Source organism: Nicotiana tabacum, chromosome 9, assembly GCF_000715075.1.
Source record: "Nicotiana tabacum cultivar K326 chromosome 9, ASM71507v2, whole genome shotgun sequence".
Classification (NCBI taxonomy): Eukaryota; Viridiplantae; Streptophyta; class Magnoliopsida; order Solanales; family Solanaceae; genus Nicotiana; species Nicotiana tabacum.
The window spans coordinates 69,846,864-69,864,892 of record NC_134088.1 but is presented as its reverse complement, the minus strand read 5'-3'; the positions used below and the strand labels follow the sequence as shown (position 1 = coordinate 69,864,892).

At 35.6% G+C, this 18,029-nt stretch overlaps 3 protein-coding genes across 3 annotated transcripts; 1 reads left to right on the top strand and 2 right to left on the bottom strand.

Annotated features, from left to right (window-relative positions):
- Nucleotides 1-849: 849 nt before the first annotated feature.
- Nucleotides 850-4,628, bottom strand: LOC107761338 (transcription factor bHLH84-like). The gene is made up of 5 exons (XM_016579569.2): nucleotides 2,610-4,628; nucleotides 2,279-2,482; nucleotides 1,853-1,918; nucleotides 1,697-1,762; nucleotides 850-1,190 (listed from the first exon to the last, which is right to left on the bottom strand). The coding sequence occupies exons 1-5, from the start codon at nucleotides 3,174-3,176 to the stop codon at nucleotides 1,098-1,100; spliced, it is 996 nt and encodes a 331-aa protein (XP_016435055.2). The 5' UTR covers nucleotides 3,177-4,628; the 3' UTR covers nucleotides 850-1,097.
- A 2,537-nt stretch (nucleotides 4,629-7,165) lies between these two features.
- LOC107761337 (transcription factor bHLH84-like) lies at nucleotides 7,166-10,496 on the bottom strand. The gene is made up of 5 exons (XM_016579567.2): nucleotides 9,014-10,496; nucleotides 8,756-8,941; nucleotides 8,367-8,432; nucleotides 8,214-8,279; nucleotides 7,166-7,566 (listed from the first exon to the last, which is right to left on the bottom strand). The coding sequence occupies exons 1-5, from the start codon at nucleotides 9,569-9,571 to the stop codon at nucleotides 7,474-7,476; spliced, it is 969 nt and encodes a 322-aa protein (XP_016435053.1). The 5' UTR covers nucleotides 9,572-10,496; the 3' UTR covers nucleotides 7,166-7,473.
- A 5,179-nt stretch (nucleotides 10,497-15,675) lies between these two features.
- LOC107761336 (uncharacterized) lies at nucleotides 15,676-16,272 on the top strand. The gene has a single exon (XM_016579565.2). It carries the CDS (start codon nucleotides 15,676-15,678, stop codon nucleotides 16,270-16,272), a length of 597 nt encoding a protein of 198 aa, XP_016435051.2.
- Nucleotides 16,273-18,029: the final 1,757 nt, after the last annotated feature.

Genomic DNA, 18,029 nt, shown 5'->3' with positions numbered 1-18,029 from the left:
AATTCTGATGTTGCATTGAAGAGATAGAAGAACTTCAGATCCCGATTCTGAAGTTGCATTGAAGATATAAAAGAACTTCAGATCTGATTATAAAGTTGCATTGAAGATATAAACGAACTTCAGATCTGGTTATAAAGTTGTATTGAGGAGATATATAATAGCTTCAAATCTGATTCCGAAATCCTAAATTTATAACTTCAAATGCGAATTCGGAAGTGATCAGATGCTAATTTTGAAGTGTGTTTCAAAGTGGGTAAAGTTTTGCAAAAATTTATGCAATGTGGGTATGACTTCAATGGTGGCCCCAAAATCAGGTATGTGTATACTTCCCCCAAATAAAACTCGCCATGGACGTGCGTTGCAGCACACCTGGGGCCTAGGGCGCGCAGAGACTCCGGTGAGTTTGCCTTCACTGCACTCTGAAGCTACACTCTTTGTCAGATATTGCATTGGCGCGCAACACTCAGCACTCTCCGGTGCTTGTTTTTCACAATCACAAGCCTTTAAATGTGGTATTCTTTGCATGAATCCTCCGAGTGATTCTCCAAACATCTTCTAGCCAAATATTGAAGATCATGCATTCGTTGGACACTTTTGGACTTGAAGCGTCTCAATGGTCCACTAGATAATTGAAGATTATCCACAATGTTCTCCGCTTTGCTCAGACTATCCATGATCATATCATAATTGAATGCAACATGTTGGCTTGTTGATGAGTATGAATAGAGATGACAAAACACAACTCTTAACAAAAAATACAGACCAATCAACTCATCATTAAAAGATGGCACATTATAACTCAATTATTACAGTGGTTTCTTGTAAACTGCCATAATTCTGAGACGTATATAATATAAAACCCTTCATCAAATGACAGCCAGCCGCAGCCAGAAAGTAAAGTTATTACATTTGAATATTTGATAAGCAGAATGATTAGCTTCGTGGATAAGATAAAAACTAATCTTTCAGCAGTAAGTATTTTAAATAGAAACCATTATAAAACTGCAACGTTTCTTTCTCTCTCTGTATGATAATGCTCTCAATTTACGAAGACAGAAATCCAGCTAGCACTGCCATCTCTTGAGCTTTCAACTTTATCATTTTGGGATATCAATCCTCAGATCGAGCCCAAGGTCCATTCCGTTGTATGCAATGGGAGAATACATCCATAGATCATCAGAGCTCAAAAGCTGCTTGCAGATGCCCCAACAAAAAAGCACGACATTAAGATCCATCACTTGATTCCAAAGTGAGAAGTAATTAGTCTTAGTACCTTTAGTTGATTTGCTAGCTACGCCATCATATAACGAGTTTATTTTGTGCATTGACAATGCAAAATTTTTAAAAACCTATCAGGTCAAGGTGACGTATACAAGTAACTGTTTCTAGCAAATCTAATTTGGTAAAATAAAAAGTAAAGTAAATGACCTTCTATATACTTGCTAAAAATCTTTAGATAGTCCGCATATATAAGTTAAATAATGCCACCAATATTTTATAGGTTAGTTTTCTGCCACCACCTCACTAAGTTATTTCTTTATTACCACTCTTGTCCACACAAAATGATAAGATTTTCAAGCTATACTTGCCGTTCTCTCTTTCTTTTGCTATCTCCGTGTGCCATGCTCATGCAATAGTTTCATCTTGTTTAAGCCTAATGCATTTTAACACTTAGCAAAGGGAAAATAAATCTTGCCTTGATTTGGAGTTGCAAAAATTTGACATACTGGACAGCCTCTTCAAGCATGGTGCTAATATCAACCTGTCATCAAATATTTTGCTTTTTTAGGTGCCATTCTCTCAGCAGATAACATGGTCACTAATATATGCAGTTTCACCTACATTCACTTACCTTCGTTCCATTAGGGATGAGAGTCTGCAAGGTCCTCAATCTCTCATTAATTCTCTCTCTTCTTTTCTGTAGAAGGAAAAGAAAGAATCCTTTAGACATATATATACTAGCAGATCTGGAGATCAAGCAACGTAACTGACCGTATGCTACTCTGCTAACAATACTCCTTTCATTTTATTTTAAGAGAGTTTGACTGCACACAGAGTCTAAGGAAAAAGAAAGACTTTATAACAAGCCCAAAGTACCCTTAGAAGTAAGAACATATGGGTTTAAACATGTCACACCATTCTTGTGGAGCATGTCATTTAAGCTACTAAAATAAAAAGAAAGTTCAAAAAGTTTCAAATATATAAAGGTGTGCTTTTTAAGAAGTTCAAAATGGAAGGAGTGTCATATAAACTGAACTGAGAAAAGGCAGATAGATACCCTTGCATACAAGCTCTGGGGGTCAGTTGCTGAACCCCTGCTGGCTCTGGTTTTCCGGGTTAACATGTGAGAAACATTAGATTCATCTTCTGAGCAGCAACTGATCGTAGAGTTCTGCCTCTGAAGCACAACCTTATTTTTCCCATCCATCTCACCACTCTTTAGATCCTTCTCCAGCTTTGCGCTTCTCTTGTTCTTCGGGACCTATGTCATAGAATCATGAGACAGGAACTACAAGATGAAGCACCATATCTACCATTCTGAAATAGGTTGACAATTATGTTCTATTAAATCAGATAGAAAGGTTTCAAAGTTCATGAATGATACTTACATGCCCAAGCCCATGCAGCCGTGATCTTTTCTTAGAGCTTTCTGATGGACTATCCATTTTGTCTTCCGAAAATTGTTCATAATCTGTTCTTCCTAGCTGCAAGCCTTTTCCATTGAGAGCCGCTTCAGGCATGTTTTCATCAAACTCCATGCTGTCATTGCTCACATCTTGGTTAAGGAAGTCATCCACTTCACTTGGATTATTAGTATCCACCAGACCATGTTCCATTGTTATTGAACTATCATTTCTCATCAAGATAGGCCGAGAATGACTTGAATAGTAATTTTCATGACTCGGAGGGGAAAAAAGAAGGCTACTACCATCAGTATACATACTATTGTTAGTGTCATTTGAAGAATACACAGAAACTTCTCTTGCTCCTCCCATGTTCATGTTTGATTCATGACCAGTCCAATATGCGGGGGAGACTCCAAAGTTAGAACTACATGGTAGTTCGTTTGGAAGTGAACAGTTACCAAGTAACTGTGCCATAAAATCAGCCTCGTCAGCTAAACACATTCCGCTGAAGGAGCTCCATTCCCCTGATATTGACGCCACAGGCTCCATACTGTTATTACAACTAGAGCCTGAAGGAAATACTGCTATATGAAGGAGTTGTGCTATTTAACTGCTTTATAATGGGGAAGCTCAATTTCTTGGAAAAAGTAGGAGATAGAGGCGCATATTTATACCAGAACAAATAAAAGGGAATGTCAGGATGGATTGACTTTGGTTGGTATATCAATATACAAATCCTAGGACTCAGCAACCAAGAATATTTAATAAGCAGAATATGCCCCAACCTTTTAAAATAGTACTAGTAATATTTTTTTGTGGAAAATGGGCCAAGTACAACTAAGATAGACTTGGTTAAACTTCAACCAGTTAAGGACAAAATGATGCAACCCTTCAGAGGGTGTATAGAAACACTAGATCTAATTAATTAGGTAAACCCTGGCTCACAATGACTAGAGTTTATATACCAATCATTGGGAAAAGGATTAAGTATTATCAGTACTATCAACTGTCCAAACGTATAATTAGGAAAAGGTGGAAGTGATATGGGAAAGGAGATTGAGCATCTTACCTGGAGAACGTGGGGGTCTTTTTCAATACATTAAAAAGCAATGTAAAATAAAACAAATTAAAAATAGCATATACCTGGGAAATATATCAATCATGGTCGTGAGTTTGACAATCTAAAAAGAAAAAGTGTTCAAATTTACTCTTCACTAATTAACAGTTAGATTTGAAGCAGGGGCAAATCCAGGATTTAAACCCTATGGGTTCAATTTTTAAAAATTTTAGTATTGAACCCATTATATTTTTAAAGTTATGGGTTCATGTCTACTATTTTTGTAATTTTAATAATTTTTTACATATAAATTTTTACTCCGCATCAAAAGTTATGGGTTCAATTGAACCCGCTGAGTATATGCTACATCCGCCCCTGATTAGAAGTTGTCACAAATATTACACTTGCCATTACCCAAAATATCATCCCTAAGCTTGCAAAGGCCATAAGAAGCCAGTTCAGGATCCCTCTACTTAGGCATTAACACAGACAATTCTCAACACCGGCGCACTACCAACCCGATTGGAGAAAAATGGACTTGCCGTTGCCGGAGCTCCATTACATGGACAGATTTTTAAGATAAAATAATGAAATGAATACCAGTGTGTCCAGCGGTCATTGGGTGGCAGAGAGAGCTCAGTCGGAACTGGATCGGGCGATTTTTCTGGCTCCAGTTCGCCAGTCCGGTTGGTATCTTTGAGCATTATGCCGCCGGTGAACAAAGCAAAGCTCAAGACCCTAATTTTCAAAGGTTATTAGAAAGGATGCTACGATAATTTCTCTATATCTTTGAGCATTTCGCCGTCGGTCTGTGTCGTGGCAATTATTCGAAGAAATTGATTAGTTTAATAGCTATGGTAATTTCTGTGTATGCCGTTATCCTTTACTCCAACCTTTACCTTAACCCTAATTTTCAAATGCAAAATTACAACAGGTAAATTGGATGAACATGAGAGGATAAATGGGTAAAATGAGTTTTATAGCATGTTTCATACGTGGAGGCAATTATCAGCTTCAGCGTGAATACAGTAATTAGCAATTTGGAGCCCCATTATTAAAAGGAAAAAGAAATTAGTTGAAGGACAAATTTGAACATTTTCATCTTGCCAAGAGTAATATAATAGTTGATATTCCCACTACACCCAGTTTTAAGCCTTATTTATTTTTTTAAGATTAAGACATGTTGTGAATACACATCTAAATATCAAGATGTATATAAAAAATTAAGATATTTGAATTTGAATACACATTTGAATATTAAGATGTGTCTTAAGATCTACTTGAAGCCTCTAGTTAAGGATGGAGAGATCCTAGCCATCTCACCATAATCTTAGTGGTGAATCATACTCAAATATCTCTCAAAATTATAGTGAAAGTTAACTCTATCATGTTTGTCAACACATTAAAGTTTTTGTACGTTTTAAACCAAAACTTCGTTATCTATGTATAGACCAAAGTATATAAATTCCATTTTAGTCGAGACCTTCATGATCGTGACATTGTGATATTTCCCCTTATACAATTGTTGATATTTTCATGATTGATTCTCACGCTTTGACATATCTCAATTGATTTTGATTCATCATGAGCTTACAAATTCTTCTAATCCTTGGAAGGAAAAAAACCAATTAACTTATAATAATAATAATAGTAACTTCTCAAGCTAAACTTACATGTACATGACATCCACCTACATTTGCCACAACTTTTCAATCCGATCATACATTTGTGATCTAGAGTTCAACAGGAATTTACTCTTTCCAATCAAACGTTGGAAAACTCATCAACACAATCAATTTGAAGAATAAGCAACAGGATATAACTTTGTGTGTGTTATTTGACTTGACAAAGTTTATTCATGTTCCTCCCACGAACAGTCTCTAAGTAGGGGGGCGATCAAGTATATACGCTCGGATATTCCGACATTATTCTTTCTCTAAATAGAAAATGTATATCCTTTCTTAAACAAGGTAATAAAATATTAGAAAAATGAGTGTGTTCGTTGCACAAACAATAATTAAGTCCTTGGATTATAAAATTCAAAGTCTGACATAATTCATTTATATTAAGCTGAAAACCAGAATACCAATACCCCCCCCCCCCCCCCCAAAAAAAAATACTTGAGCTTATAGACCAACTCTAGAAGAAGAAAAAAAAACTAACCAGAAGATGCTAATGTAGTCTAAATCTACGAAACGAAAGTAAATCAACTAAGACTGCTAGGGGAAATTCCATTCTAGATTTGTGACCTCTGCTCTGATAGTTTGAGTTCTGTGTTTGTGCTGACATAGACAAAGCACCCTCCCTTCCACGCGAAAATAAAGTTCTTCAACGAATTATATTCTGAAATAGTAATTAGTGCTATATTTGCAGGATTTAGACATTTCATTATTGTTCGCAAAATGACGCTTTATCCACCCATTAATTTATTTTTTATCTATATTAAATATGGGTCAAATAGTATATTTTATCCATTTTTGTGTTATCCCCGCCAGTTTGCCACCCCTACCCCTAAGTACAACCTTTCTAATTACATGCCCTCACATTATGGCCCCTCATAATCAGGAAAGAATCGAACATAGAATTAAGAATATATATGCCCTTTTTGTTTTAACCTCCATTTTCTGTTTTGATCCCAGAACATTTGCAGCTCAATGTTGAAGTTTTGTAATTGCATATTGTCCGAATGATAACTACGAATTGCATATTTTCTTATTCTTTTTTTGAGAACACAGCTAAATGAGTTTTACAATATTTCCTTATCTTATGGATCCTCTTTGCCAGCATGCAAGTCACGATATATTGATCTACTTTGTGAATGTAGTGTATAAAATTGGTTTGAGATAATCGGAACACTGAACACACTACATAATCGGAACACTGAACACAAGCCATAAACTTTTGAACCAATAACCTTCTGAACCCACAAATTCTATAAACTTCTGAACCGCTAAACTTTCGAACCCGTAAACTCTATAATTTCTAAACTCGCAAACTTACAAACACATAAACCTCCGAACTCATAACTTGAGAACTCGTAAAATTTCGAACCTGTAAAATGAAAAATGAAAAAACTAGAACTGAAAATATAAAAAAAAATTGCCGCGGGAAGGGTTGAGGAAAAACGGAAAAAACAAAAATAAAAATATTTTAAAAAAAATAAAAGTAAAAAAATAATAATTTGTTTTGCGGGGGCACCGGGAGTCTGGGGCGCCGGAAAATGTTTTCCGTCGTACCAAACACACCCTAGAAGTCAAACATTTTAGACCTTGTTGTCTGGTATAATGGTGATTTATTCATCTAATAGCTTATAATGTAGGATCGTAGTGTTGTTGTTGTTATTGATTTTACTCTTGCTTGTGTACATAATAATGAAAAGAATAAGTTTGTGAATCTTCATCTTAGCTTGGACCTCATTGCGTGCAACTTTTTTGCTTTTTGATGAGTATCAGACAGATCACAATAATTTTCACAAATAATATATAGAATCGATCAGCTCATCATTAAAAATAACAAACTATAAATCAATTAATTACAGTGATTTCTTGTAAACTGTCAGAGTTCAGAGTTGTATACAAAATAATCGACATAACGAGAAATTGGTAAAACTCTTCAGCAGGTTGAGTTCCAGAAAGGAACTTATTACATTTGAATAATTGATCAACAGAATGGTTAGTTGTCGTGGATAAGATAATAACCGGTCTAAAAAGCAGTAAGTATTAATTATAGGCACCATTACAAAATTGCAATGTTTCTTCATGCCCTATATGATAACGCTCTCAATCTTCATCATTTTGGAATGCCAATCCTCAGATCGAGCCCAAGGTCCATTCCGTTGTACGCAATGGGAGCATACATCCATAGATCATCAGAGCTCAAAAGCTGCAGATACCCAAACAAAAGGCACGGCATTAAGATCTATCTCTTGATCTCAATGTGAGAAGCACATCGATCTCAATGAAAGAAGCCAGCTATGCCATTATTTAACAGCGAGTTTAACTTCTGTCTATAATAAGTCTAATTTGGTAATCTAAAAAATAAAGTAAATAACATCATATAACCAGTTGCTCAACAGCGTTGGCCCATGGGAGGGCTAACTGAATCCCATAAGTTTTTCATATATATATATATGTGTGTGTGTGCATGTCTTGATTGTTGGAACTTCATTAAAGATGAAAAGCTTCTAGCATCGTGTGAAGGGGGTTCTAAAATGTTTTAGGTCTATTGTTTGACTCTTAACGGTGACTTTTTAGCATTATTTGAATCCTCTTATGCGTGTGTATGCATATAAGCTAAATAATCAACTATTCTATACATTGGTTTCTTCCCACCCTCACTAAGTTATTTCTTTAATACCACCCATGTCCGCATAAAATGATTAGACTTTCAAGCTATAGTTGCTTTTCTCTCTTTCTTTGGCTATCTCCGCTCGAACAAGCTAGTGTATGTTCACATTAGATCAGTATTTCATCTTGTTTAATTCCTAATGCATTGTAATAATTAATTTGTGAAGGGAAAATAAATCTTACCTTGATTTGGAGTTGCAAAAATTTGACATAGAGGACAGCCTCTTCAAGCATAGTACTAATGTCAACCTGTCATCAAATATTTTGCTTTTTTAGGTGCCCATTCTCTCAGCAGATAACATGATCACTAATACAGTTTCACTGACATTCACTTACCTTAGTTCCGTTAGGGATGAGACTCTGCAAGGTCTTCAATTTCTCATTAATTCTCTCTCTTCTTTTCTGTAAGAATTAGGGAAAGAAAGATTCTTAGATATGCTAGCAGATCTAGAAATGACGCAACTGACTGCACACCTATCTAATACAAATACTCCCTCCATTTAACTCTAGAGATGGAGTCTGTGAAAAAAGAAAGACTTTATAACTTACCCTCTTAGAACTTGGTCTTAATTATGTCATAACATTCTTATGGATATAATTGCATGTCATTTACGGTAAATTAAAAACTTTAAACTTAAAATATTTCAAAATATATAAATTTATCCTTTTCTAAACGGGGAGTGCCACATAAACTGGAATATCGGAAGTCATAGGCAGTTACATACCCTGGCGTACAAGCTCTGGGGGTCAGTTGCTGAACCCCTGCTGGCTCTGGTTTTTCGGGTCAATTCATGAGAAACATTAACAGAATCATCTTCTGAGCAGCAACTGATCATAGAGTTCTGCCTCTGAAGCACTACCTTGTTTATCCCACCCTTCTCAAGCTTTGCGCTTCTCTTGTTCTTCGGGACCTACAACAGAAAAGTGAGATCATGAGGGAACCACAAAAACGTAGATAGGTCTCAAAGTTCAACGACACTTACATGCCCAGGCCCATGCAACCGGCATCTTTTCTTGGAGCTCTCTGATGAACTATCCATTTTATCTTCAGGAAATTGTTCATAATTATCTCTTCTTCCAAGCTGCAAACCATTTCCAATATCAAGAACAGCTTCAGGCATGTTTTCATTGTACTCCATGCTGTCATTGCTCACATCTCGGTTAAGGAAATCATCCGCTTCAATTGGATTGATTTGACCTTCCACAACACCATATTCCGTTGTTATTGAACTATCATTTCTCATCAAGATAGGCCGAGAATGACTTGAGTAGTAACTTTCATGACTCCGAGGAGGAAAACAAGAACCACTATACACACTATTGTTAGTGTCATTTGAAGAATAAAATGGAACTTCTCCCATGTTCATGGTTGATTCATGACCAGTCCAATAAGTGGAGGAGACTCCAAAGTTAGAACTACATGGTAGTTCATTTGGAAGTGAACAATTACCAAGTAACTGTGCCATAAAATCAGCCTCCTCAATTAAACACATTCCACTGAAGGAGCTCCATTCCCCTGATATTGACGCCACAGGCTCCATACTGTTATTACAACTAGAGCCTGAGGGAAATGGAGGAGTTCTGCTATATGAAGGAGTTGTGCTATTTAACTGCTTTATAATGGAGAAGCTCAATATGTGGGAGATAGAGGCACATATATTTATACCAATACAAATACACGGGAATGATAGGATGGATTGACTTTGGTTGGTATATCAATATAAAATATTCAAGGACTCAGCAACCAAGAATATTTAATAAGCAGAATATGCCCCGTACCTCTTTTTAAATAGTAGTAATTAATATTTTTTGTCCAAAATGGGCCAAGTACAACTAAGACAGACTTTGTTCAACCAGTTATGACCTAAACGATGCAACCCTTCATGGGGTATATAAAAACACAACATCTGATTAGGAAACTCTGAGAATGACTAGAGTATATCTACCAAATCATTGAGAAAATGATTTAAGTATTACTCAGTTACTATCAATTGTCGAAACTTATCATTAGGAAAAGGTGGAAGTGAAATCGAAGAATCATACCTTGGAGAACGTGGGGGTCTTTTTCAGTACATTAAAGACCAATATAAAATAAAACCAACGAAATATCATACACATCATGGTGGTCTGTTGACATTTACTCTTCAAGTATTAAATAATGCTTAACTTTATCCTCTGTTAAAGTTGTAACAAATGTCGTTACTCAGAGGGTGGCATCTTATAATCTGCTGAAAAGGGACTGGGCATAGAACCAGATCCCTCATAGCTAAACTTTAAATAAAAGATTGGATTTGATAGAGGGACTCCCTCGATTTACAATTAAATATACAATAGTATGCAGTTATCTTTTACTCCAACCCTAACCTTAACCCTAATTTTCAACTGCAAATCAGCATGGAAAAATTAACCCGGGTTTTAAATTGTAAATCAGAATGGATAGAATGGAGGAAGAAGAGGAAAGGAGGAAATGAAGAAGGGGGAAGGAAAGCGTAAATTAGATGCAAAGAAGGTAAATACTTGCTTGTACCCTGTTTACATCAAATCAACAAATTTAATTTTAACAATTAATTTAATCTTATCGATTAAAAATAAATATCAATTAATCATTACAAAATGATATATATATCTATACACGTGCGTTGCACGTAAATAATGACACGTAATGATTTAAATATTTATTTATATGAACAGAAAAATTTAATTAGTAAGAAAAATTTTATGTATAATAATACAACAATCATCTAAATGCCGAAAATTATTATTACATTAGCATAATACATGAATTTAAAATAAAAAGACATCACCAAAACTAACACAAATGATCAATTTTGTCATGTTAGTTAGATAATTATATATTATAGTTAAAAAGTATTTAATGTGGTAATATCTTAACAAACACTTCTTTGTGGACAATATTTTTGTGTGTATGTTTCCTCTTAATGCATTGGTTGCTCTGCCTTAACCAGAACTCTTGTTGTCGATCTTGATATCCCTCTTGAAAGTGCAACATACAGTTGTTCGTGCAAAAAAACATATTGCGGTAAATATAGTCCAATATTTAGGATGTTTGTCCTTGTGCGTTATTTATTATATTTGCAAGACATAAACATACTAAAAATTATTTTCACACAAATTTAAAAGGATATTCCTTAGTTTCGGAAGACGAAAGTTGAATCCAAGGATAATAATATACTTAGAAGCACATTGACCAGTATCATAATTTTGCATATGTGACATTATTGTCAAAACTTCTATATACCATTTGTGTGTTATTACATAAGCTATTCGGTGTGTTTACGTTTTTCAGTTGCATGATGGACATATTTTTCTTCAAAATCAACCTATATACAATGAAAGATCAACTTAGTCTATTATATATACGGTGACATTAACATACAGAAGAAATAATAAACTTGACAACAAACATGTATGGTAGAAGGTCGTTTGGTATTAAATTATTTAAATATTCTTCTTGGTAGTAATTATTGGTATCATTTTCTGCTGAGTCAAAAACATAAAAATATTTTATTTTTACTATAAAATTTTGCAATCAACCTTTTATTTAGTTGATCAACATATTCATTTCTGCTAGCTAATTAAGATGTCTTTTTAATTCTATCATGCGATTTGCACAAATTACGTTTTAATCTAATGATAAAAATATTTCTCTTATTAAATGCACTACTATTACCATTAGGATTTATAACCAAGTGTTCAGGAAGAACCAAATCATCTTTTATTGGATGCTCTTATTCGTTTCCGGCACGAATCAGGAAGACACTGAATACTAGATCTGTTCTTACTTTATATTTCTTGTCAGTTGAATCCTTTTCATTTGAGGCTAGAAGTATAACTTTGGCAGGCTAGCTTTTACAATCTCTGCTTTTGTCGATTTTAGAACTACTGGTTGTACTTGACATAAATTACCTCCCAAACCATTAATATTTCACCAAACGGTTCATTAATATCCAATATTTATCTAGAACTCCGTTTGACACTTAGCCATAAGTGCTTCATCCCATATTATCAATTTTATTTTCCTTATAAATTTAGCATCATTGCTCTGCTTTGATATATTTGTGACGGTTATTTAAGTTATTTGAAGAGGTATATCAAATCTAAAGTGGGTGACCTCACAATAAAATCGTTGTTGGTATACCACTTGCTATTATTACTAACAGTGTCATGCCTCTTAATATGATATTTGCAAGTAATGCATGACATAGAAATATTATTTTGATTCCGCCAGAGGCATCTACAAAGAATAATCCCATTATAGCAGAGTCGACTTTTTATAAAAAAGTCTTGAAAGCTTATTCTTGTTTAGGATTTAGTTTTGACTGTGCTTCCTCAGACACTTATAAAGCATTTTAATTCTTAATAATATATTAACCTTTTTACTTTGTGTTCTAACACTCTTTTTATGGAATATATTTATATACCCTAAGATGTTTTTTTAACTTGAATAAGAATTTTACTCATGTGATGAATTTAAAAAATAATTGAATTGGATTCTCTTGCTAAATAATTAATTAAAAGATTTAATTATTTGATTTAACATAAAAAAAATAATTTATTCTATGTTGATTCAAATCTTAATATTAGTTTATCTCTTGTTTTGAATATTTAATTATAATTATAATTTTATCTACCATAAATTTTATTTTTAAAGAGTAAAAGATTGATATGATATTTCACTTTTAGATCTTTATGTCTGTAGAATCATTAGTGGTATTGACTCTTACCAACCATTTTTTTTCTCTTTCTCACATATTTAGTAGCCGTTTGGACATAAGAATTGTAAAATTTGAAAAATGGTGAAAAACAATTTCAAGTGAAAATGGTATTTAAAATTTAGAGTTGTGTTTGGACATAAATTTCAGTTTGGGCTGTTTCTGAAGTTTTGTGAGTGATTTGAGTGAAAATTTTGAAAAACAGCTTTTTGGAGTTTTTTAAATTTTTGAAAATTTTGAAAATGCATGTTCAAGTGAAAATTAAAAATTTTATGAACAAACGCTGATTTCGAAAAAAAGTGAACTTTTTTTGGAAAAAACTTCCATCAAATTTTATGTCCAAACGGGCTTTTATATTCTTAAATATTTTCTTAATTGTCATTTAATAATTGGGTATTTTTTAATATTACACGAAAAATTAATAAAAAAATATTATTTGAGAAGGAAAATAGTTCAAATATAATATAAAAATATATTATCATGGGGGTATGTTTTTCTCAATGTCAACTCTTTATGCAGTCTATTTAATATTACTTTTATTTTTTTGGTATTGGACATTATGGAATGGTAATGTATTGCCAATACGGAGGATTCTGAAGAAATTGATTTTATTAAACCTTCCTACATATTTTTAATAAGAATTTAATAGATAAATTTTATTAATTTTAAAATCTTAAATATTAAAAATTAGCATAGAAGATATTGTAGTCAAAAAAATATGTTATTGCAGTTATGCCATTTCCCTATGAGTTCTTTCGTTTAATATTTTAGGGCTATTTTGATATATTATCATTGTATTTATGCTTTTATAATAATATAGGCTCTCTTTTTTCTAAATGGATTTGTACAATATAATACATTCTCAAATTAAATTAGTAATAGGACATTATAATACGTTTTTAAATTATATTAGTAATAGAAATTTTTAAGAAGTATATCGTAAAAGTAATAGGATTACATGATTAAAGATATTTACTAGTTTAATTTTATATGAATTAGACAGGCGGAAAGTAATTATACTAATAGGATTCCTAAAGGTAATCATGTAGGATTCCTAACGTGTAGTATTATGTCCTAAAACTAATAGGATTATAAGGCTAATATCTAGAATTTCAGTTATGTCCTTTTATTATGAGTTATTATGCTTAATATTATAAGGTTATTTTTGAAAATCGACATTGTATTCATGCTTTTATAATAATATAGATTATAGATATATATATATATATATATATATATATATATATATATATATATATATATATATAGAGAGAGAGAGAGAGAGAGAGAGAGAGAGAGAGAGAGAGAGAGAGAGAGAGAGAGAGAGAGAGAGAGAGAGAGATTCTGATATATTAAATGATCGCATAAGAAAGTGACGTGTGGAGTCGAAGGCAGAGGATAGGTGAAACCGAAGGAAATTATTTCGTTTGTTACCGAAAAGAATGATACTCATAAAGATAAAATAAATGTCTGCCACCCGATAGCCCTGCTATTGTGCCCGAAAGCCCTGCTCTTGGAACTATGTTTTTTTTGCTATTTCGTCTCCATTTCAAGGCTAAGTATTGCATATTTATATAATTCGTCTATTATTTCAGGATCAAATTAATTCACTTGTCTAGAAACCACGTATAAATTCAACTGTACCATTTTAGGGGTAAACAGTTTGGCGCCCATCGTGGGGCCTAGACAGTTGTGTAATTAAGTTAGTCCTTGCCTCTTTTACTAACGTGTTTTGATTATTTGTTCTTAGAAAAAAATCACAGAAAATGCCAAATAATTGTGTTAAAGATCAGACTCAAAGAAGTACACTTAATTGTCGTACAAACCGAGCGCGACACCAGAATTGATCCCGAAGCGATTTAAAATACTCGACGTGCCGAAATGTGATGGGACTTCGGACCCTCATGAGCATATTACCACCTATACGACGGCGGGGAAGGGGAACAATTTAGTCCCCCACGAGATCGAATCAGTTTTGCTGAAAAAATTCGGAGAGACTCTCACGAGGATGTTGCCCGAGCATTCCATAGATTCCTTTGAGATGCTCGTCGATTTTTTTGTTAAGGCCCATGCCAGGGCCAGAAAGGTACAGCCTTAGAAGCAGACATATTCTAACTGCACAAGGAGAGTCCGAGTTCCTGCACGAATTCGTAACCCGGTTCCAGAAGGAAAGGATGTTGCTCCGGCTGTTCTGGATGAATGGGCGGCTGAAGCATTCACCAACGGTTTGAATAAGAGAAGTTCTTATGCTTTCCGAAAATTGAAGGAATGCTTTCTCGAGTTCCAAGCGACGACTTGGGCGGATGTTCATAACCGGTACGAGTCAAATATAAGGATTGAGGAGGATCAGCTCGGCTTTTCGGCGTCAGCTAAGGGTTGAGAGAAGAATAAAGAGAAATTAAAAGATGATTTTGACACAAATAGACGGTTTTCGAGGGGCCGGTTGTTTCCTTATGAACGGGCCGAACGACGGGGCAGAGGTTTCCGGTCAGCAGAAAGGTTCATTAGCGATAGAAGAATTGATCGCTACTGAAACAACAGATCATTACAGGACAAGGAAACGTCTGGTTCTCGAGATCTTTCCTACCTAAAACTATCAGAATACAAATTCAACGTCCGTGTAATAGAGTTGGCATCGACTATGAGGAACATCAAATAAGCACGGTTCCCGAAGCCGATAAGATCCAATCCCAGCCAAAGGTACCCTAATTTGTGGTGCGAATACCACGGGACGAACGACTACCGGACTGGGGACTGACTGCCAACATCTGCGTGAAGAGGTGGCGACACTACTAAAAAATGGCCATCTCGGGGAATTGTTAAGTGACCGGGCCAAAAATAATTACGGTCGCAACCGTGATAACACGGAGCCCTCAAAACCAGGAGAAGATCCCCCGCGTCAGACGGTCAACATGAATTTTGGGGGGAACGAGATTAATGGGGTTACCTTCTCGGCAACAAAAAAGACGAAGGTATCAGTAACCCACAGCAAGAGGCTTCGGGAAATCGCTGAAGACGACATCACTTTCACGGAGGAAGATGCAAACGGATTGTTGCTACCGCACAACGACGCATTAATAATTTCTTTAAATGTATTAGATTTTAAAATCAAATATGTTCTGGTGAATCCAGGGAATTTGGCAAATATTATACAATTGAGGGTATTAGAACAAGACAAACTTACCGGAAGCATCATTCTAGCCACAAAACTCCTCACCGCGTTCAACCTTGCAAGCGTGACAACCCGAGGAGAGATCCTGCTACCCACAAATAATGAAGGGGTGATGAAGACGACCCTTTTTAAGGTTGTGGATGGTGATATGGGCTACAACATTATCCTGGGAAGACCGTGGTTGCACGAGATGAAAACTGTACCATCGACATACCATCATTTGCTGAAATTTCCAACTCTTGAGGGGATTAAACAGATTAAAGGCGATCAACCGGACGCAAGGGAGATGAATGAGATTTCGGTCTCCAGTAGCAAAGGGAAGAAACATGCGGAATAGCAATTATAGGAACCGGAGCCTGCTCCCGAATCAAGTGAAGTCAACCAGGGGGAAGATGCGTCGGAATCTTATCACGTGCCAAGATATTTCTAGGTACCAGAAGAGACGGACACAACAAAGTCCACAATGGAAGAGCTTGAGCAAGTCACATTGTTTGAAAAGTTCTTTGAGAGTAAATTCCACTTGGGGACAGGACTGCACCCCGAGCTCAGGTCTGGATTTATTGAATTTCTTAAATTTATTGCCGATTGTTTTGCGTGGTCGCATGCGGATATGATAGGTACCCTGACGGAAGTGGCCATACACAAGCTAAGCTTGGATCCCAACATCCCTTCGGTAAGACAAAAGAAATGTCCTATTGTCGAGGCCAGAAATAAATTGTCAAAGAAGAGGTAACTCGCCTACTTGATATCGGTTCGATCCGAGAGGTAAAGTATTCGTACTGGCTAGCAAACGTAGTAGTATTTTCTAATAAGAACAATAAATTTTGCATGTGCATAGACTATAAAGACTGGAATAAGGCGTGCCCAAAGGACTCGTTCCCATTGCCAAACAATGATCAAATGAATGATGCAACGACCTGGCAACAGTTAATAAGTTTCCTCGATGCTTATTCCGGGTACAACCAAATTAAGATGAACCCGGAGGATCAGGAAAAAACTTCGTTCATAAAGAATTTCGGCACATATTGCTATAATGTGATGCCCTTCGGGCTAAAGAACGCCGGAGCCACTTATGAGCAGCTCGTAAACAAAATGTTTGAAAAATAGATAGGGAAAACCATGGAAGTTTATATAGGCGATGTGCTTGTTAAGTATTTGAATGCAGGTGATCATCTTAAGCACTTGGAAGAAAATTTTGACATCCTAAAGAAGTATAACATGAAGCTTAACCTCGAGAAGTGCGCATTCGGGGTCAGTTCCGGTAAGCTCTTAGGATTTCTGGTGTCACAAAGGGGAATTGAGGTAAACCCCAACAAAATCAAAGCCATTGAAGACATTCCGGACCAGCTATCAAGCGTAAAAGAGGTTCAAAGGCTCACAGGGAGATTGGCCACTTTGAGCAGGTTCATTTCCCGGTCATCAGAGAAATGCCACAGTTTCTTTGCGCTACTCAAAAAGAAGAACAACTTCGAATGGACCCCGAAATGCCAGCAGGCTTTGAGGGATTTGAAAAGGTACTTGTCTAGATCTCCGTTGCTATCAAAGCCGGAGGAAGGTGAAAAATTATTAATCTACCTAGCAGTCTCGGAGGTAGCGGTAAGCGCCATTTTAGTCCGTGAGGATGAAGGTATGCAATCTCCCATTTATTATGTTAGTAGAATTTTAACTGAAGCAGAAACTCGCTACCCGCATTTGGAGAAGCTTGCCTTAGCTCTCGTAGTCGTCGTTGGGAAGCTAAGGCCTTACTTCCAATGTCACCCGATAGTTGTGGTGACCACCTTTCCCCTGCAGAATATCCTTCATAGGCCCGAACTCTCGGGTAGGTTGGCCAAATGGGCCATCAAAATGAGTAAATTTGACATAGAATATAAACCTAGGACTACGATTAAGTCACACATTTTGGCCGATTTTGTGGCTGATTTCAGTCCGAGATTGCTTCCTTTGGCAACCAAAGAAGTAATGATGGTGTCAGAATCGACATCGAGAGATTAGACCCTGTTTACAGATGGAGCGTCCAACGTAAAGGGGTCCGGGCTTGGCATAGTATTAACCACGCCTTCGGGAGAAACCCTAAGGAGGCCATAAGAACGGTCC